The following is an 18,233-nucleotide window of genomic DNA, read 5'->3' as shown; positions in this document are numbered from 1 at the left end:
GCTAACAGATCAAGTCAAGACTGATGTGGTAAACTATCCCCATTTTATCCACTCACTTTCCAAACCAGCAGATCTTCACGAATAATGCTCAATCTCCATGTTGATCCCCAGTTGTCTTGGAGGATGGAAACTACTTTTTATACTTAGATTGTGATACATGGATGGGTTTGAAGGAAACTTCCCCAAGAGACTTAGTCCTTTAGATTGAGAGGATCCTATTGAACCTTGAATATTATGACAGCCTCTCATAAAACTGAGGCACAGACAGAAGTCACATGGGAGGTGGTTTTCATTACTATATCAAACTTAGGACTTGAGTAGTGGGAATCTAAGGTAAGTAGTCCCTCACTGCTCTAGAGGAGGATGACAGGAATTTTCATAGTCTGACACTGGCAGCTACAAAGGACTTAGGTCTCGAGAGACCATCTAGGAGCAAAAAAAAAAAAAAAAAATGGAGAGAGAGAGAGACTGATAACCTTTTTGGAATACTATTTGAATCTAATTGCTTTAGCTGCCCCCTATTACTAATTCTCGAATTTCCACCCTAAGTGTCCCCCTTGCTGCAGCCCTGATTTCTTAGCAAGAGCAGCAAAGGTCTCAAAAGGGAATCGAGCATGAAGGTCTGGATGATGACCTGGGCTCCACATAAAGTTCTGACTGAAATGAGGGAATGCTTTGGAAACAATACTTGAGCACTTCAGTGTGTGCTAACAGAGCTGTGCTCTAGCCCGGCTATGGCTCACTACTAGAGATCTGAGCCAGCACTTAAGAATAATTCAGCTTTTTCCTAATAATTTGAATTTTCATAATGATCAAATACTGCTTCTCATTGATTTTTGGATGTGTTTCTAAAATTTCTGTTCTAGCCCAGTCATTTGTCCATCTATTCTGCTGTCAGTAAGACAATAATTAGTGGAAATTTATAAATGTCTTTTTTCAAACCTTTTCTTAATATCATCATAAAAGTATACCAGAATAGCATCACAATTAATTCTAATTTTTAAAATCTTGATCTTTTGATTTGGTTTATAGGAAACTGCTAAAATAATAAAAGTTTACATATTTTAGATAAATGAGTCTTTTTGTTCAAGAACATGGAGCACCTTCCCACTCCAAGGTTTTTCTTTTCTTTTTTTTTTTTTTTAAAGATTTTATTTATTTGACAGAGAGAGATCACAAGTAGGCAGAGAGGCAGGCAGAGAGAGAGAGAGGAGGAAGCAGGCTCCCTGCTGAGCAGAGAGCCCAATGTGGGACTCGATCCCAGGACCCTGAGATCATGACCTGAGCCGAAGGCAGCGGCTTAACCCACTGAGCCACCCAGGTGCCCTCCAAGGTTTTTCTTAAATACTTAGTAAAGCATATAGTTTATACCTACCTGCCTACCTAAAGGATGTTGATTAAAACAACAAAGAGATCTACACACCTACTAAAACAGCCAAAACTCAGAACACTGACCTCATCAAATGCTGGTAAGGCTGTGGAGAAACAGAAACCTTCATTCATTGCCAGTGGAAAGGCAAAATGGTGCAGTGACTTTGGAAGACATTTTGTCAGCTTCTTACAAAACTAAACATACTCTTACCATGTCATCTGGTAATCACACTCCTTGGTATTTACGTAAAGGAGTTGAAAACTTATGTCCACAAAAAATTCTGTGCATGAACACTTAGAGCAGCTTTATCCATAATTGCCCAAACTTGGGAGCAACCAAGATGTCCTTCAGTGGGTGAATGGATACTGTGGTATATCCAGACAATAAAATATTGTTTAGTGCTAAAGAAATGCATTATCAAGCCATGAAAAGACATGGAGGAAATTTAAATGTACATTGCTAAGTGAAAGAAGCCAATGTGAAAAGGCTACATATTATATGATTCCAGCTAGAGGTCATTCTGGAAAAGGCAAAATTGTGGAATCAGTAAAAAGAGGTTTTCAAGGATTGGAGGGAGGATGGAATGAATGGGAGAACACAGATGGTTTTCAGGGAAACGGACCTATTTTGTAGGGTAGTGTGATGTGGATGAGTATCATTATCCAGTTGTCCAAAGCTATGGTACATACAAGACCAAGAGTAAATGTAAACTACAGATTTGGGGTGATTATTAGGTGTCAGCGTAGGTTCGTCCTTGGTAACCACTGTACAGTTTTGCTGAGTTATATTGACCGTGTGGGAGGCAATGTATGTTTTGGGCCAGAGGTATACAGGAAATTTCTGTACCTTCTGCTTGATTTTGTTGTGAACACAAAAGTGCTCTAAAATATAAAATATATTTAAAAAAATCTGATCTTATCAAAAGTATTTTTACTTCAGAAATTTCTACAATAGGGGAGTTCTTTTCTCTCATTACAAACTTTTCTATAATATGCTAATATTTGATCATTTAAAACGTGTATACTGAAAAAGGAAATGATTGTTTTTGTACTTTTTATTACTATTTACACTTAAACCTCTTTAAAATTGTCAGTAATATGTCCTACAATGAAAGGATCAAGATCCAGCTAAAAGATTGTTGTTGTTGTCAATGTTAAAATTTTGATTTATGAATGACTGACAAACACACTGTCTTGGATCCTATGTGAAGTTATTATTTTAAGCACTATAATACCCCAGCTGCTGAGGAGCATTAGAAAGGGAAAAAATGCCTCACTGGGAAGGCAGACAATGTCCAGCTGCACATGTAGGGGGAATCAGGAAAAGTGCACAGGCCTTTCCCAGAATATGTGTCTACCTCTTCCCCACCGCACCCCATAGGCCTCCAATAGGCCTCACACTGTCCCTATTATATGCTTTTTAATGACTCTTACGTGAGGCTATGGCTTCCCATCTAAAGACTATAGGGCACTTACTTCATGTTCCCCACGCATCACCCCTGTGGATTTCCTGAGCTTTGTTAGTGGGACTCGGGCCCATTGCTACACACACCCAGATCCCTGCAGTCTCTGCTCTGGCTGGAAGAGGACCTGGACTGCCACTTGCCCTTCCTTTCCAAGAAAGAACAAAACCTATTTCATCGTTCTGGGGTGTGGGTAGAGGATCGCCAGAACGAATCCAAGTTTCCTGTTTCTCGTTGCCACCTGATCCCATCCAGGAGAGCGAGGTCACAGAAGCAGTTCTTGCAGTGGTGACCCCTGGCATCAAAGTTCCATTGCTTATAACCTGGCACTTTCAAGGAAGGCAGAGAAACTAACAAAACCCTTTGAAACTAAGTCTAACAACAAGGCAGCGGCTCTGGATGGGCGCTCACGGTCTAGCCTCAGAGATACAGTGCGCAGGCACTGGTCCAGCTCCCTTCTCCCGTCTAGGGAAATTCCCTGAGCTGCTGTGTCCTCCCCCAGATATGGTGGTAGTTAGCTCAGTGGTTAGGGGTGGGGGGTAGGGCATCCAGATGGGCACTAGGGCCTAAGGCCAAGCTGGCTTACATAATACCAGGGCCCTGGCGACCTGGGGCTGCAACACCGGGAAAGCCTTGTCACCCAGAAAACTCCCTAGGCCCCCTGTAATTTTATTTTTTAATAGGTCTCTTATTCTAGTAGCAGAAGCTTCATTCCTGCAGCTTACTCTACTCCCACATCTGGAAGGTGGTAGGGATTTTAATCTGGGAGCCCATGCAGCAACCCCTGTCCCTGCCATGGTTTCAGAGTGTGACAGCGTGTGTCCCCAAGGGGAAATTATGAGCAGAAAGGGAAGTACTCTGTGCAGATGAAAAGAAAAAAAAGCATTTCACATTCTCTCCTTCTCTACTCTTCTGGCTCTGTCTCACTCAATGAAAGCTTTAAACTTTATCCCCAATGCCAAATGAGTTCCATGAATTCAATCATAGAGTGATACTGACAAGATTTAAAGAAATTTCTCCTCATACAACTTTAAAGAACTGTTAACATCATCAACCCTCTACTTCTGTACCTAGCTTAATTACATGCAAAATGGTTTCCCCTTAAGGACATTCATTTTAAAATTTATTATTCAAAATAAATCTTTCATATAAATCTATTTAATGGGTTTCTCCTCTTATAAAATGTAATGAGATAATCAAATAAGAAAGAGGCTTTGGTCACATATAGTTTCTGGTCTTCCACTTTTTTCAATAGTCAAATCTTTTTTTCAGTCAAGTTTTGATTCAAATGGATCTTAAAACACTGAAAGACTTTGGAAAAATATTGGTAGTGTATTTTATGAAACATACTTTCATACTTTGTAAACTAGTAATGTCAGTTGTAGAACTATCTCCAATGGACATAATTCCAAAGAAGAAAATACTGATAGCAAGGTGAGATTTTCAATCTTTAATGGTGGAAAAAAATGGGGGGGGGAATGTAATACCTTACAATAAGGGATTGTGTGAGTAACACATAGTGAATTAAGGAGTATCATGTAGCCAATCAATACAATTTATATCAAAGATACATGAGTCCAAGGATGCTGAAGTAATATAAATGTAGTATAAAGGAGAAAAGATCTGCCTCATGAGAACAATCTTGGGAAGTGATTATTATGTCTTCTTTATATTACAGTGAAGGAACTGAGGTTAGAGTTAAGAAGCTTGAACATTCTTCCACTTTTAAGTGATTAGGTAGGACTTTGAGTCTACTATATCTTTTCCACTCTATTACTAAAGCATCAATGGAAATAGTGAATATATACATGAAATACAGAAGTTGGCAAATGTCTTTCTTACAATCATAATAAAAAACTCTCTTTGATTAAGCACTTACATTTTGTCAAGGCTTAAAACTCAGAACACTGCCAATTTCCCACTATTTCACTCCTCCCTCTTTTTGCTTCCAATTCAACACCAACCAGAGAAAGCCAAATATGCTCTTCACATCAATCACATAAGATGCAACACTTCTAATTAACCAATCTCCAGCTTCTTCATGCCAACCAACCCCAATTAGACTTCGAGCATGAAGTCTTCCATTTTTTTCAATAATAGAGGTTTCCCACTTTCCTGCTTTCCTTTGAGGCTCTGTCATATGTAAGTGATGATGGTTGACTCCCTTGCTGCAAACTCTGAATAGCTTCTATTTATTCTCATTTGGGTTATCTTTATTTCCAGTTTTCTCAGACCATCCAGCAATATTTACATCACCAGCATATGATTTACAACACCTATCTCTGCAGATCCCAACCTTAACTAGGCACAGGTCCTGTGGAGACTCTTCTGCCTTGTTCTTAGTGGCTCATTGTGTCCTTGATAACACAGAAAGTCCTCAAGGTCTGAACGCTGCTCTCTGCCTCTTGAGTTCCTGGGCTATTTACTCTCATCTTGGTAATAAAATAAGATGAACTTTTTGGTTTCCCAGTGCATATAAAAGTTATGTTTGCACTGTACTGTAGTCTATTAAGTGTGCGATAGCATTGTATAAAAAATATAATGTACATACCTTAATTAAAGGTAACAGAGTGGAAAAGATACAGTAGACTCAAAGTCCTACCTAGCCACTTAAAAGTGGAAGAATGTTCAAGCTTCTTAATTATATAACCTCAGTTCCTTCACTGTAATATAAAGAAAATATTCTAAACACTTCTGGCTAAAAAAATGCTAACCATCATCTGGGCTTTCATTGAGTTATAATCTTTTTGCTGGTAGAGGGTCTTGCCTCAATGCTGATGGCTCCTGACTGACTAGGGTGGTGGTTGCTGACGGGTGGGGTGGCTATGGCAATTTCTTAAAAGAAGACAACAATGAAGTTTGCTGCATCAATGGACCCCTTTGCAAATGATTTCTCTGTAGCACATGATGCTGTCTCATAGCACTTTACCCACAGTAGAACTTCTTTCAAAATTGGAATCAGTCCTCTCAAAACCTGCTGTTGCCTTATCAACTAAGTTTGCATCATATTCTAAATCCTTTTTCATCATCTCAATAATCTTCATAACATCTTCACCAGCAGTAAATTTCATCTCAAAGGTCCATTTTTTTTGCTCAACCATAAGAAGCAACTACTCATCCATTAAAGTACTTCATGAGATTGTAGCAGTTCAGTTATATCTTCAGCCCCCACTTCTTATTCAAGTTCTCTTTCTATTTCTACCACATCTGCAGTTACTTCCTTCACTGAAGTCTTTAACCCTTCTCCTCCAAGCCATCCACGAGGATTGGAATCAAATCTTCCAAACTTCTGTTAATGTTGATATTTTGACCTCTTCCCATGAATCACAGATGTTCTTAATGACATCTGAAATGGTGAATCTTTTCCAGAAGGTTTTCAATTTACTTTGCTCAGATCCATTAGCAAATCACTATCTATGACAGCTCTGTCCTTACAAAATGGTACAAAAATGTATTTATTAAATAATAAGACTTGAAAGTCAAAGTTACTCCCTGAGCCATGAGCTGCAGAATGGATGTTGTATAAGCACGAAAATAGGCATTGATATCCTTGCACATTTCCATCGGAGCTCTTGGGTAACCAGGTGCATTGTCAATGAGCAGTCACATCTTGAAAGGAATCTTTTTGTCTGTAGTGGGCTTAAAATTTTTCAGCAAACCATGTTGTAAAAAGATGTGCTGTCATTTAGTCCTTCTTGTTCCATGTATAATGCACAGCCAGAGTAGATATTGCATTATTCTTAGAGACCCTACAATATTTGGAATAGTAAATGAGCAATGGTTTCTTTTTAAAGTCGCCAGCATTAGCCTTTAATAAGAGAGTCAGCCTATCTTGCGAAGTTTTTAAGCCAGGCATTGACTTCTTCTCTTTAGCTATGAAAATACTAGATGGCATCTTCTGCCAATATAAAGCTGTTCTGTACACATTGAAAATATGTTGTTTAGTGTAGCCACTTCATTAATTATCTTAATTATTATTAATTATCATTAGCTAGATCTGAGAGTTAAGGCCTTGTTCTGGATTAGGCTTTGATTTAAAGGAATGCTGTACCTGATGACCTTCTATCCAGACTACCAAAACTGTCTCCACATCAGCAATAAGGTTGTTTTGCTTCTTATCATTCATATGTTCACTGGAGAAGCACTTTTAATTTTCTTCAAGAACTCGTCATTTGCATTCACTACTTGGCTAACTATTTGGCATAAGAGGCCTAACTTGCAGCCTACCTCAGCTTTTAACATGCCTTCCTCACAAAGCATAATCATTTCTAGCTTTTGATTTAAAGTGAAAGACTTGAAACTCTTCCTTTCACTTGATTACTTCAGAGTCTGTTATACAGTTATTAATTGTCTTAACATCAATACTTTTGTTCTCGGAGAATAAGGAGGCCCGAGGAGATGGGGAGAGAGAAGGAACAGCAAGTTGGGAGTAGTCAGAACACACACAGTGATCAATCAAGTTTGCTGTCTGATATGGGTGTGGTTCATGGCATCAAAAGACAATTATAATAGTAACATCAAAGATCCCTGATCCCATCACCATAATATATAATAATAAGGAAAAGTTTAAAATATTGTGAGAATTATCAAAAAGTGACATAGAGACATGAAGTGAGCAAATGCAGTGAGAAAAATGGTGCTAACAGACTTGCCTGATGCAGTTACCACAAACCTTCGACTTGTGGGAAAAAAAAAAAAAAAAAAAAAAGAAATCTCCAAAGTGCAATGAAATGAGGTATGACTGTATTTGGCAACTGAATATTTACTATCACCAGATATTTTGCAAGTGATGAGGATTTAACTACGAATAAAAGCTCAAGCTCTTATGCATCTTGCAATTCAAAAGGCAAGGGGGGTAGGAGTAGATAACAAAGCACTGTAAGCGACAGAATGGAAGGGCAGCCAGACAAGTCTTCACTGATGTGCCTTATGAAGGGAGGAAGTGTCCCAGGATACAATGAAAGGAAGTGTCTTCCAGGGAATCATCATCTTTAAGCTAGATCGTCCTGGATGTGCTCAAGATATAGCAAAGAGCATAGTGAAAACTATGTGCTCTGTATTTTGTTTTTAAATGCAAAATTGCAAATTCCCTTTGAGGAAAAAAAAAAAAAAAAGTTAAGCAGATTTTAAAAGGTTACAAAAACAGGCCAGAAATTTAACAGATGTTTTGTTTGGGTTATGAGACTATGAGTGATACCTTCTTTCCTTTTTTCTTTTCTGTAATACCCAAATTTTCTTAAACTGTATTACTATAGTCCTTCTCCAAAAGAAAAAGGGTTTTATCAATGAAAGTACTTGCAAATAAAAGAGAATTTCCATTTACACGGGGTTACTTATAATGTTTTTCTCTATTTATAGCTGACATGTTAATATTTTTACTTTATTTAAATGCTCTAATGTATGCCTAGCACACTATGTTTCAAAGTTTACAGTTACGAATACCCCATTCAAAATTCTGACTAAAAAGACTTCTGCTGACTATAAGCTGAACACAAACTGTATCCTTCCAACTGATAGCTCATGATATAGATGTTTGTCTTTTGAAATCTCTTCACATCTTCTAAGGTGAAAATTGCTCTCCATTAACAAACTTTTCTTCAAATGAGTAGTCAGTGAAATTCTGTGACATTTCATTTAATTGCTCTTTCAAAACAGACTTTTCTAATGCAAGGCAGCAGCAAAGGACTTGTAGAAATGAGGTTATATGTCTAGAAAACAAATAATATTTGTAATGTCTTCATTTGTGTTCAAATATTTTCACTCCTAGGTCTATTTCTTAAATTCTATACCTGAGCTACAAAACCATTATAATTTAGCATCAATATATCTATATCTTAATGGTCATTTAAGAAATGAATAATTAAATTATCCCCTTGGAATCTGACAGAAAAGCAACCTTTGATGTTCACCATCTTTTGCAATGTGTTTGGATAATTTTCTTGACCTGATATTTCTAATATGGTTCAAAACACACAAAGACTAACCTTTCATTAAAAACAGCAACATATATTGCCAAGGGTAAAAGGAATGGAGGTGTTTTAATTGTTTAACCTCAGGAAATACGCAAAATATGTGAGTGATATTTTTAATTTTCTACTGCTTTATTTCCCTAAAGAACTGAAGTATAAATCACAGAAATTCTTTACTTCTTACAGTTGCATGAACATTATTAGAGAGAGAGAGAGAGAGAGAGATGGTGAGAGAGATGGTAGGAGAGGAACATATAAGGATGAAGAACAAGAGTCCAAACAACAAAATTTCTTGAGTGTGTAAGATTAAGTTACAAAGGAAAATTCAGGTAAATTCTCTCTTAAATTCACTCACCTTGAAGCAATAGGACCAAACACTATTCTAAGTATGATAATGATAGATTTGAGGGGATGAAGGAAGAGTGAATAGTTGTGACAGTCATATGATCTCCTGTTGCCGTCAGGCTCCCTGCCTTTTTTTTTTTTTTCTTTTTTCATAATAGTTGAAGGGTAGTGGAGGAGTGTGTATTTGCTGGCGTATTCACAGACTATAACTGTAAAAATTTTTGTGTCATCCAACTAAAAAAAGTCAATGTAACATATACACACCAAAAAACAAATAAACAAAATGCTGTTTTTTTTTTTTGTTTTTTTTTTTTTTTTTTATAAACATATATTTTTATCCCCAGGGGTACAGGTCTGTGAATCACCAGGTTTACACACTTCACAGCACTCACCAAAGCACATACCCTCCCCAATGTCCATATGTGGTACAAAATGCTGTTTTAAAGACCTAAATAACTGTTTGGTTTTTTTGAAAATAAGCACCAGAATTTATTATAATAGATGCACAGTATTTTTAATTCACAGATATTACTACCTAATTTTAAGTTTTATGTAATGATTAAGTATATATTATATTAACAATTATCAAATGTACTTATCTGAAGTATTTTCAGAATAAAATTAAAAATTTACTAATAGCTTTATATTTATTAAAAATTTTGTTTTTTATAATTAGTAATTATTATAACTAGTCATATTTTGTTTTTTATAAATAGACTATGGATAAAAATTATCTTAAACATTCAGTATCTCTTTACAATTTCAGTCAACACAATGTCAATATGTTTTCATTACAAAGGACAGTTCTTAAAAATATTTAGCATTTCAAAATTAGAGAAAATTTCTATTTCAAATTTAAATACTATTTGAGAAAACTGAGTCTCTTCCTAAAAGCAAACCATTAAAACTATTTGTTTAGTTTGTATCTTCTTACCTTCCTTCAGTTCTTCTGTATCAGATTCATTACCCAAGGCTGTATCTTCAGAATTAGACATCTGTTCAACTTTCTTCTCCCTTCCATAATTGGCAATTAATTGATGATACCTATCCATAAATTAAGGATTTGTAAATAATCAATTCATAATAATCATTAGATCAAAACCTTAGATGTTAACTAAAGCCTTTCTTGTTGACCTCAAGCCTCCTTTCAAGCCAATTCCATTAACAGATACCATTTTTACTTCACATTCTCCCATTCTCTAGTACTTTTTCCCTGCTATCACAAATAAACTATTAGCAAGGTAGAAAAAATAGCTTTAGGTTATTGTTGGTATACTAGGTTGCTAGGGTTGCCATCATAAAATACCACAGACCGGGGGGCTCAAACACCAGACATTTTCTCACAGTTCGGGAAGCTGGAAATCCAAGATCAAAGTGCCAGAAGGGCTGGTTTCCTCTGAGGTTTGTAAAGGGAGGATCTGTTCCCGGCCTCTCTCCTTGGCTAGCAGATGACTGTGCTTTGCTGACTCTTCACCTTAAAGTTGCCCCTCTAGGCAACAAGCACTATTGGTGTCTCTATGTCCTAATCTCCTTTTCTTACAAAAATACCAGTCAAACTCAATTAGGACCCACTCTACTGCACAGTCATTTTACCTTAACATCACTTTCAAAGCCCTCTCTCCAAATACCATCATCTAAATTCTGAAGTGCTGGGGAGTTAACACGTGATTTTGAAGAGGGAAGAACGGGACACAATTCATAACACTTGGGCTTAATGTGCAGGGGGAGGGGCAGAAGGCGAGTGAGAGAATCTCAAGCCGACTCTCCTCTGAGGGTGGAGCCTGACAGGGACTTGATCCCAGGACCCTGAGGATCATGATCTGAGCTGAAATCAAGTCAGCTGGTTAATCAACTGAATCACCCTGGTGCCCCCATATCCAAACTTTTTAAATGATAAGGAAAATTCCCTAATTAAAAGAAACAGATTCTTTTTATAAAATGAAGAAGCCCTTCATAACATAGATAGTATCAGTAATTTATCTCTTTAAATTTTTATAACATGGTTTGCTTAAACTAAGGTAAATAAAGGTACATATGTCCAGTATTGCAAAGAAAATACTGTATTCCATTATGGTTTATAAATTTAGTGGGTTATGAATCCCTGAGTTTATAAAGTTCAATTTAGACATTAAAAATAAACATCTGAATGTATATATAAAAATTACTTCTCTCCTCTTGCTCTTTTTTTCTCTCCTCCCACTCCTGTGATGTTCACATGGACTTCATGATTAAAAGATATTACTAAAATGTAAATAAAGTAGATGGAAGAACAAGAAAATAATAAACTAGGAAAAATACCTATGTATAATTTAAGTTTTACCCTAAAATGAACTTATAAGGAAAATACCTTTAACTTCATTAGATATATACAAATTTCTGTTCATTTCATCTCACTTTCTCATTGACTATTACAGTTAGAAATGCATATTTATACATGAAAAGTTTTGACTTTTGGGCTAATGAGAATATGCTTAAGAATTCTGAAAACTTATCAAACTAAAGTTAGCTAACAAAAAATAAAATTATTTTGAATAATAATATTCAAAAGTTGAATTTTTATGTTACTCATGTATAAAAACATTCAAAAAGGCTTCATAGATGAATCATCTTTTGCCCAATGTTACTACTCAGAGGTTTTATTATTGGCTATGCCACTATTTCCTGAAATTACCGTGCTGACATACTTCAAATTTGCATGCCACTGGCAGTTAATCCACAGACTTAGGCTGTCCGCAGTTCTTAGACTGACTGGACCCTACAAACAGATGAAATCAAGGATCCCTGGATCCATGTGGCCAGAATTCATAATATGGTTACCCCTATGCAGCGCTTTGTACCTTACCAGCTTTTCCCTTTGGGGGTTCATGGTTCTTTCTTTATAAGCAAATCCCATACAACTGTTAAAAGATATACAGTATCACTTACACAGTAAAACCATTAAAAGAAGCATATTCCTCAGCTGTGAATCCATAAATATCTTGGCAAAACAGGTCCACTTCTTGCTGCAGAAGAAGACTGACTAAATCTGTTGGTTCATCGCTTAGAGCAATCATAAGGGCTGTTCTGGAGAAGAGAGATACATAAACATGTTATTTATGGATCTTAGACATGTCTTGTGCTTTTTTTTGAAAAGTTAGTCTTCCAAATTTACTGTTCAAAAGTAGACTATCAGGGAAAGAGGGCAAGAATGCAAAAAGGGGGGCAGATCTGCTCAAAAGGATATACCAATCACATTATATCAGAGTCTAAAATTAAGAGTCTCTGGGAAGCAACTAGCTCAAAGGTTTTTGTCGTTGTTTTTAAGATTTTATTTATTCATTTGACAGAGAGTAATATATATATAGAGAGAAAGCACAAGCAGGGGGAGTGGCAGGCAGAGGGGGAGAGAGAGAGAGCAGGGAGCCTGATGTGGGGCTTAATCTCAGGACCTGGGATCTTGCCCTGAGCTGAAGGCAGATGCTTAACCAACTGAGCCACCCAGGTGCTCTAGCTCAATGGTTTTTTAATCCTTTCTCCCTGGAATCCTAGTGTTTTCGAGATGTTTCAAAATACTAGGAAGAGGCATGTCTGAAGCTCTGGGTATCTACCCCCAATTAACTACAGCATCTAGGATTTAGAGACTGAGTTTTTATGTAATATTCTTAATTACAAATGATAATAATAATAATAATAACCTATTGATCTAGCCCAAAAGTTTGATTTTACAGAAAAACAGACCCTGGGACTCTAGGTAATTTGTCCAAATTATATGGCCAGATCTTTTACAGTATCACAAAATGTATACACACACATACACAAACACATACATACATATATATATATTGTCTTGTTAGGTAGCTATAGTTGTATGGTCTTATTTAGTATTCATTATACCTTTGATTCTTATCTGAAGCATTCACATCTGCCCCTCTCTTCAGAAGATATTCTACCATTTTTGCATTATTTTCAGTAATGGCAAGTAGTAGTGGAGTATACCCATCCTGAAAAAATTATTTCAAAATGATTATTTAAAATATACAAGCATTATATGCCTTTTAGATTTAAGTTCAATTTAAGAGAAAATGCATTAATAAGAAACCTCTGAATATACTCTTCGATTTCAAAAAATATGATTTCAGAGACTAAGAAAATTAATTGGAAATCTGTCATTCAAATATAAAATTCAAGTTTTTACTTTAGGCCTAATCCAAATTGTGGGGAAGAGCAGCCTGGGGGATTTAAGTGAAGAGCATCTAGCATTTAATGTAAGTATCACAAACTGTCAATTCACATTTCATAATGTTGTTATTATTGAGATTCTCTAGGCCTCCAAGGCTGACACTTATTTTGGGCTGTCATAGAGACAAAATCAGTGAACTTGAGTGTGAAGAAGCTTAAAAAAACCAAAACAAAACCCAAGAAACCCCTCATCTCGATAGGAGAGATGGATTACTTTTAGTACAGTAAGTGATTTTTCTAATTTAACCTTATTATCATTATCCATTAGTATATAAATAAGACAGGCAAAAAGAGGCTTATGATTTTTAACCAGTATAAACTTACAGGGAAATCAGGTATTTCTCATTTGATATATGCCTCTGAAGAGTTATCATTGTTAAATATAGTATTGTTTTAGAGGTCAGTGTTATAGTTTGAAGCAAAATGGACCAAGATTTTTTAAAAAGGAAAACCTTATCAGTGTTTGATAATCTCATTTTTCTTCTCCTTTCCCCCAGTTTCATTTTGGAAAAGTCACACTTCATATAACATGGGTTTCAACTTATGAATGATCTGCCAATACATACCTTCTTCCATTGCTTTCTATAACATAAAATAATTTTTGATAGACTACCTTATTTTGATCTTCAAGATTAGCTTTGTATTCAAGCAATTTTTCAACTAATGAGATACTTTGGCCACAGACAGCATAATGGAGAGCAGTATTGCCATCTAAATCCACCAGATTTGGATCTGCACCATGGCCTAGAAGAATAGTAGCACAATCCTCCTTGGCACACTGTACTGCCTGTCAATACAACAAGAACAGACAAGTAACCAACTTACTATTCAGGAGGTGTTACATTAAATTAACATTTACTACTATGATTTAAACTATGAAACCCAACTAAAGTGAACTAGAAGAACTCAGATGCATTCCGATTGAAAAGGAAAAATGAACACACCTTAGTCAATGGAGACCGGTTTTCCCTATCGCAGACATTTATTTTGCACTGTTTCTCAATTAAGAGAGATACAATATTTGAATGTCCATTAGCACAGGCCAGGTGCAAAGGTGTTCTATATCAATACAACAAAACACAGAGTTAGAGGTAAGTCTTAATTTGGGAAGTTATGATACTCAAGAACTTGTCAGATCATATACTGTTGATACTTCCTTCATGTACTTATTGATGTTTATATACAAGTCACATTAATTATAATTGCTTTCTACTGAATTACAAAGGCCATGCAAATGCCTTTGAGATCAAATATTTAACTGGTTTCACATTAAGGACAGTTTATAATGAGTTAAAAATATGTACATATGTATGTGTGCATTGTAGTCATCAACAAATACCTAGGAAGCATTTACTATGGCCAGGCAGGGTTCTAGATGATGGGGATGGGGCCGCAAACAAAATGGACAGAAATACCTGCTCTTATGGATCACACATGCTCGTGGAAGAAGTAAACAAAAAACTTAAAATAGAAAGCATGCCAGACAGTATTAAGTGCTAACAGGAAAATTAGGCAGGGAAGACAGGAAATGTCAGCAAACAAAGAACTGCTGTTGTATGAAGGGGAGACAAGGGAGCCTTCGCTGATAAGGTGATAATTAAATAAGCCCGGGAAGGGAGTGAGAGAGGAAGCCATGTGGATATTTGGGGGAAAAGCACTTCAGGCAAAGGAAACAGCAAGTCCAAAGGCCCTAAGTACATTTCCGGCATTTCTGTGGAACACTAAGGAGGCCAGGGAAGCTGGAGATGAATGAAAGGGAGAGTTGTAGAACAAAAGATCAGCGAGATAACAGAGTGGGGGTACGTGTCCTGTAAGTCTGAATGAGCCATTGAAAGGATCTTGGCCTTAACCCTTAAAGCGATGGAAAGCCAGTGGAAGTTGTTAAGGCAAGGAATGACTCTTTTCACATACATTTTACAGGATCTTTCTGGCTACTGTATTGAGGATAAACTGAAAAGGTTTAAAGACAGAAAACTAATTAGGAGGCCACTGCAGCAATTTTGGTTAAGATATGATAGCAATTTTGACTAGAACGGTAACTGTGAAGATGGCAAGAAATAGTTGGATTTTAGCGATGTTCTGAAGGTGGAGCTAACAAGGTCAGATGGGTAATACGAAAGAAAGAGAGGAGTCCAGAATGACGCTAGGGTTTCTAACAACTGAAAGAATTTGGTATTTCTAGAAAGAGAGATGGAAGTCTGAGGAGGAAAAATGGGAGCAGAGTTTGGGGATGTTTGAAATGTCTACAAAGGGATGTGATTATAAAGCAAGTGGCTTTCACGAGCCAATTGTTAAAATTTCAGAAAATATTCAAGCCAAATAACATCACATTGGTAGCTTGAAATTGGGGCTTCTCCTCCCTTTGCTTCGCTCCCACACTCAACTAAGAGCCTGCTATTAACATTTACCAGCAGACCACAGTCTATCAGATAGCCACGTTGAAGTGTAGGTATTTATATAATGAGTCTAGAGTTTAGGAGAGCGTTCTGGCCAGAGATAAAATATTGGAAGGCACTAGAATATAAACATTTAAAGATAATCTCTCTTCACCAGGCAAGTGAAGGTTAAGACACAGAATCGTTTCAAGTTCTGAGCCCTCATATATTTATCAGACAGGAAGAGGAAAAGAAATCAGCAAAGGAATCTGGAAGGAAGTGCCCACAGAAGTAGAAGTGCCAGGTAAACCAAGTGCCCTGAAAGACAAGACACTATTTCAAATACTACTGACAGGGCAAGTAAGATATTTTGCTGAGATGCCAGCCAGGTAAGACTGAGAATTAACCACTAAATGAAGTCATGTCAAGGTTACCCATGACCTTGTAATATAATTCAATGGAGTGGTGTAGGATAAAAATTGGATAAATTTAGATATCTGTTTTTGTCAGAGGGAAGGACATAAAACTATTGGCAAACTGACATAAACCTTCTTTATAATGACAGCTTCCAGTTATCCAATTATGAGGAAAAATGATGTTTTTCATACCCTATGACTTGAAAACTGCCCCCCCCAAATTTTAAGATAGCCATAGTCAGTACATATTTTCTATTATTAATGCCAAACATGTAACTTCTTTTTTTAATATATAAAATTAATTTTATTTTTGCAATAAGTGGTTGTGATGGGATTTTTGAAGATACTCTGCAATTGGAAAAAATAAATAAATAAATCATAGGAGAACCACATTTAAAAAGTCATTGTTTTGTTGTCTCTGTGTCTCAAAATCTTACAACCATACATACATCAAATTAAAAAACAGTAGTTTGGGTAAAGGGTGAAGTACCAGGTGGAGATTAATGCAATGGGAGGAGTGGAGGGAATCAAGGATGACAAAAATAACTTCAAATATCCAGGTAAGCACTTTAAGAAATAACAAACTAGGGGGAGGGGGGGGGGGGAAGAGAAAGAAATAATAAGCTGGAATTTGGGACTGCGACCCTCTGGCAATGGTTGTTAGACGTCTCCACTATGGGAAACCCGGAGTGACAACCGACGAAGTAGGCCAGACAAGTCCTGCTCCTGATTCCACGACCCAGGGGAGCCGGCTTCCTCTCCACACTGCCCTTGGTCAGTCTGGTCACCTGTGTTCTCTGTCCCGTATATTCACATCATGTTTCTTCCGCTGAAGGTACTTCTTCACCTTCTCCAAATCCCCAACTGAGGCAGCTTTGTGAAGTTTCTTTAAGTCCTTATCTCGAAGGTTGTAGCCTGGCTGGGTGAGGTGACGAGTACCGGTCCTGGCCCGGCCTACGGGCAGGTCTGAGGAGGGGCTCACCGGCTCATCCTTCCGTCTCCAGAAAGTGAAAAACTTCTTCATGGCGGCACAGGAGGCAAGTTCTTCTGTTGGATCAGGATGTCCCTGCAGCTCCCAAAGGCCCCACCTGCCCCTTGGGCCTGGCCCTTCCCTACCTCCCCACCCCCTCACCCTCTCACTTCCCCCCACCCAACCTCCAACCAGGCTTGAAGCCGTCTCTGGACAGGTCTTTACCCCAGATTCCACGCTAGTCAGAGACCGGAAGTGAGTCAGTGACAGGAAGTGATCAAAGACAAGAACCAGATTGAACCACTTGCCTGAGGCAACACACCACCTCAGTTGCCCAGCAACGCCCAGAGCCTAGAGCAGCAGCACCCCCGCCCCCGCACGGGGGTGGGGGTGGGGGTGGGGGTGAACTCAGTACTGAAGCGTCCAGACCCAGATTCTCATTTAAGATATTTGACTGACTGCTACACAATCTTACTGGTAGATCAAGAGCCTTTTGGTAGAAACCTACCTACTTTCTTACAAATAACCCCTTCTCCTTCAAGGATACACCTAATGACTTGAACTCTTGAAAACAAGATTACCTTCCTTGTGGTAGGGGTGGATCTTCTCCAGGGATCATGCCCTCCAGTATAGGTAATCACCCACCCCCCAACATGGTTCACAAGATGTAACACAACTTTAACAATAACTGAGATCCCTCTATAATCTCAATTACAAATTTAGTTTTGAATGCTACCTCTCACATTCCAGCTTGCTTTCTCATGTCAGAAAATTCCCAAAAGTCTTCCAATTCATTGTACCTACAGTCCATTAATTCTACCAGCTTTCATTGACCTTGACCACCCAACTCTGTGTCCAAATTTCTCTGCTTAACTAGATTAAATTCCATGGTTGTTCATCATCATCACTCCCTTTCACATACCTTCAATGTTTGAGCTCAATCTTTTTCTTACTTTCTGCCTAAACCTCAGTCCTAGTTAAATCTAAAACTCCCATCTAAAATGGTCTGTCCTGGGCCACTGTGACTAAAGGAAAGAACAAAGCCATGCTGTCCTCACTTTTAGTTCATGAAAATTCACCTTAAGTAGATTGGTATGCTTTCCAGC

The 18,233-nt window shown here is 37.5% G+C and overlaps 1 protein-coding gene across 4 annotated transcripts in view; it reads right to left on the bottom strand.

The window, feature by feature from the left end:
- The window catches only part of ANKRD7 (ankyrin repeat domain 7), a 34,229-nt gene extending 16,838 nt beyond the window's left edge, over window positions 1–17,391 (bottom strand). Inside the window, exons 1-7 of one of the 4 annotated variants that reach the window (XM_082693817.1) lie at window positions 16,946–17,391; window positions 14,311–14,425; window positions 13,980–14,153; window positions 13,022–13,128; window positions 12,074–12,211; window positions 10,083–10,192; window positions 7,575–7,924 (exon numbers count right to left, since the gene is read on the bottom strand). In XM_082693817.1, the coding sequence (XP_082549943.1) occupies window positions 7,902–7,924; window positions 10,083–10,192; window positions 12,074–12,211; window positions 13,022–13,128; window positions 13,980–14,153; window positions 14,311–14,425; window positions 16,946–17,181 (903 nt within the window). In that variant the 5' untranslated portion in view covers window positions 17,182–17,391 and the 3' untranslated portion in view covers window positions 7,575–7,901. The other 3 variants (XM_082693818.1, XM_082693816.1, XM_082693819.1) reach the window with 3 other exon arrangements.
- Between the last annotated feature and the right edge of the window lie 842 nt (window positions 17,392–18,233).

Source organism: Mustela nivalis (genome assembly GCF_964662115.1).
Source record: "Mustela nivalis genome assembly, chromosome: 12".
NCBI lineage: Eukaryota > Metazoa > Chordata > Mammalia > Carnivora > Mustelidae > Mustela > Mustela nivalis.
This window is presented reverse-complemented; position numbering and strand designations above follow the sequence as displayed.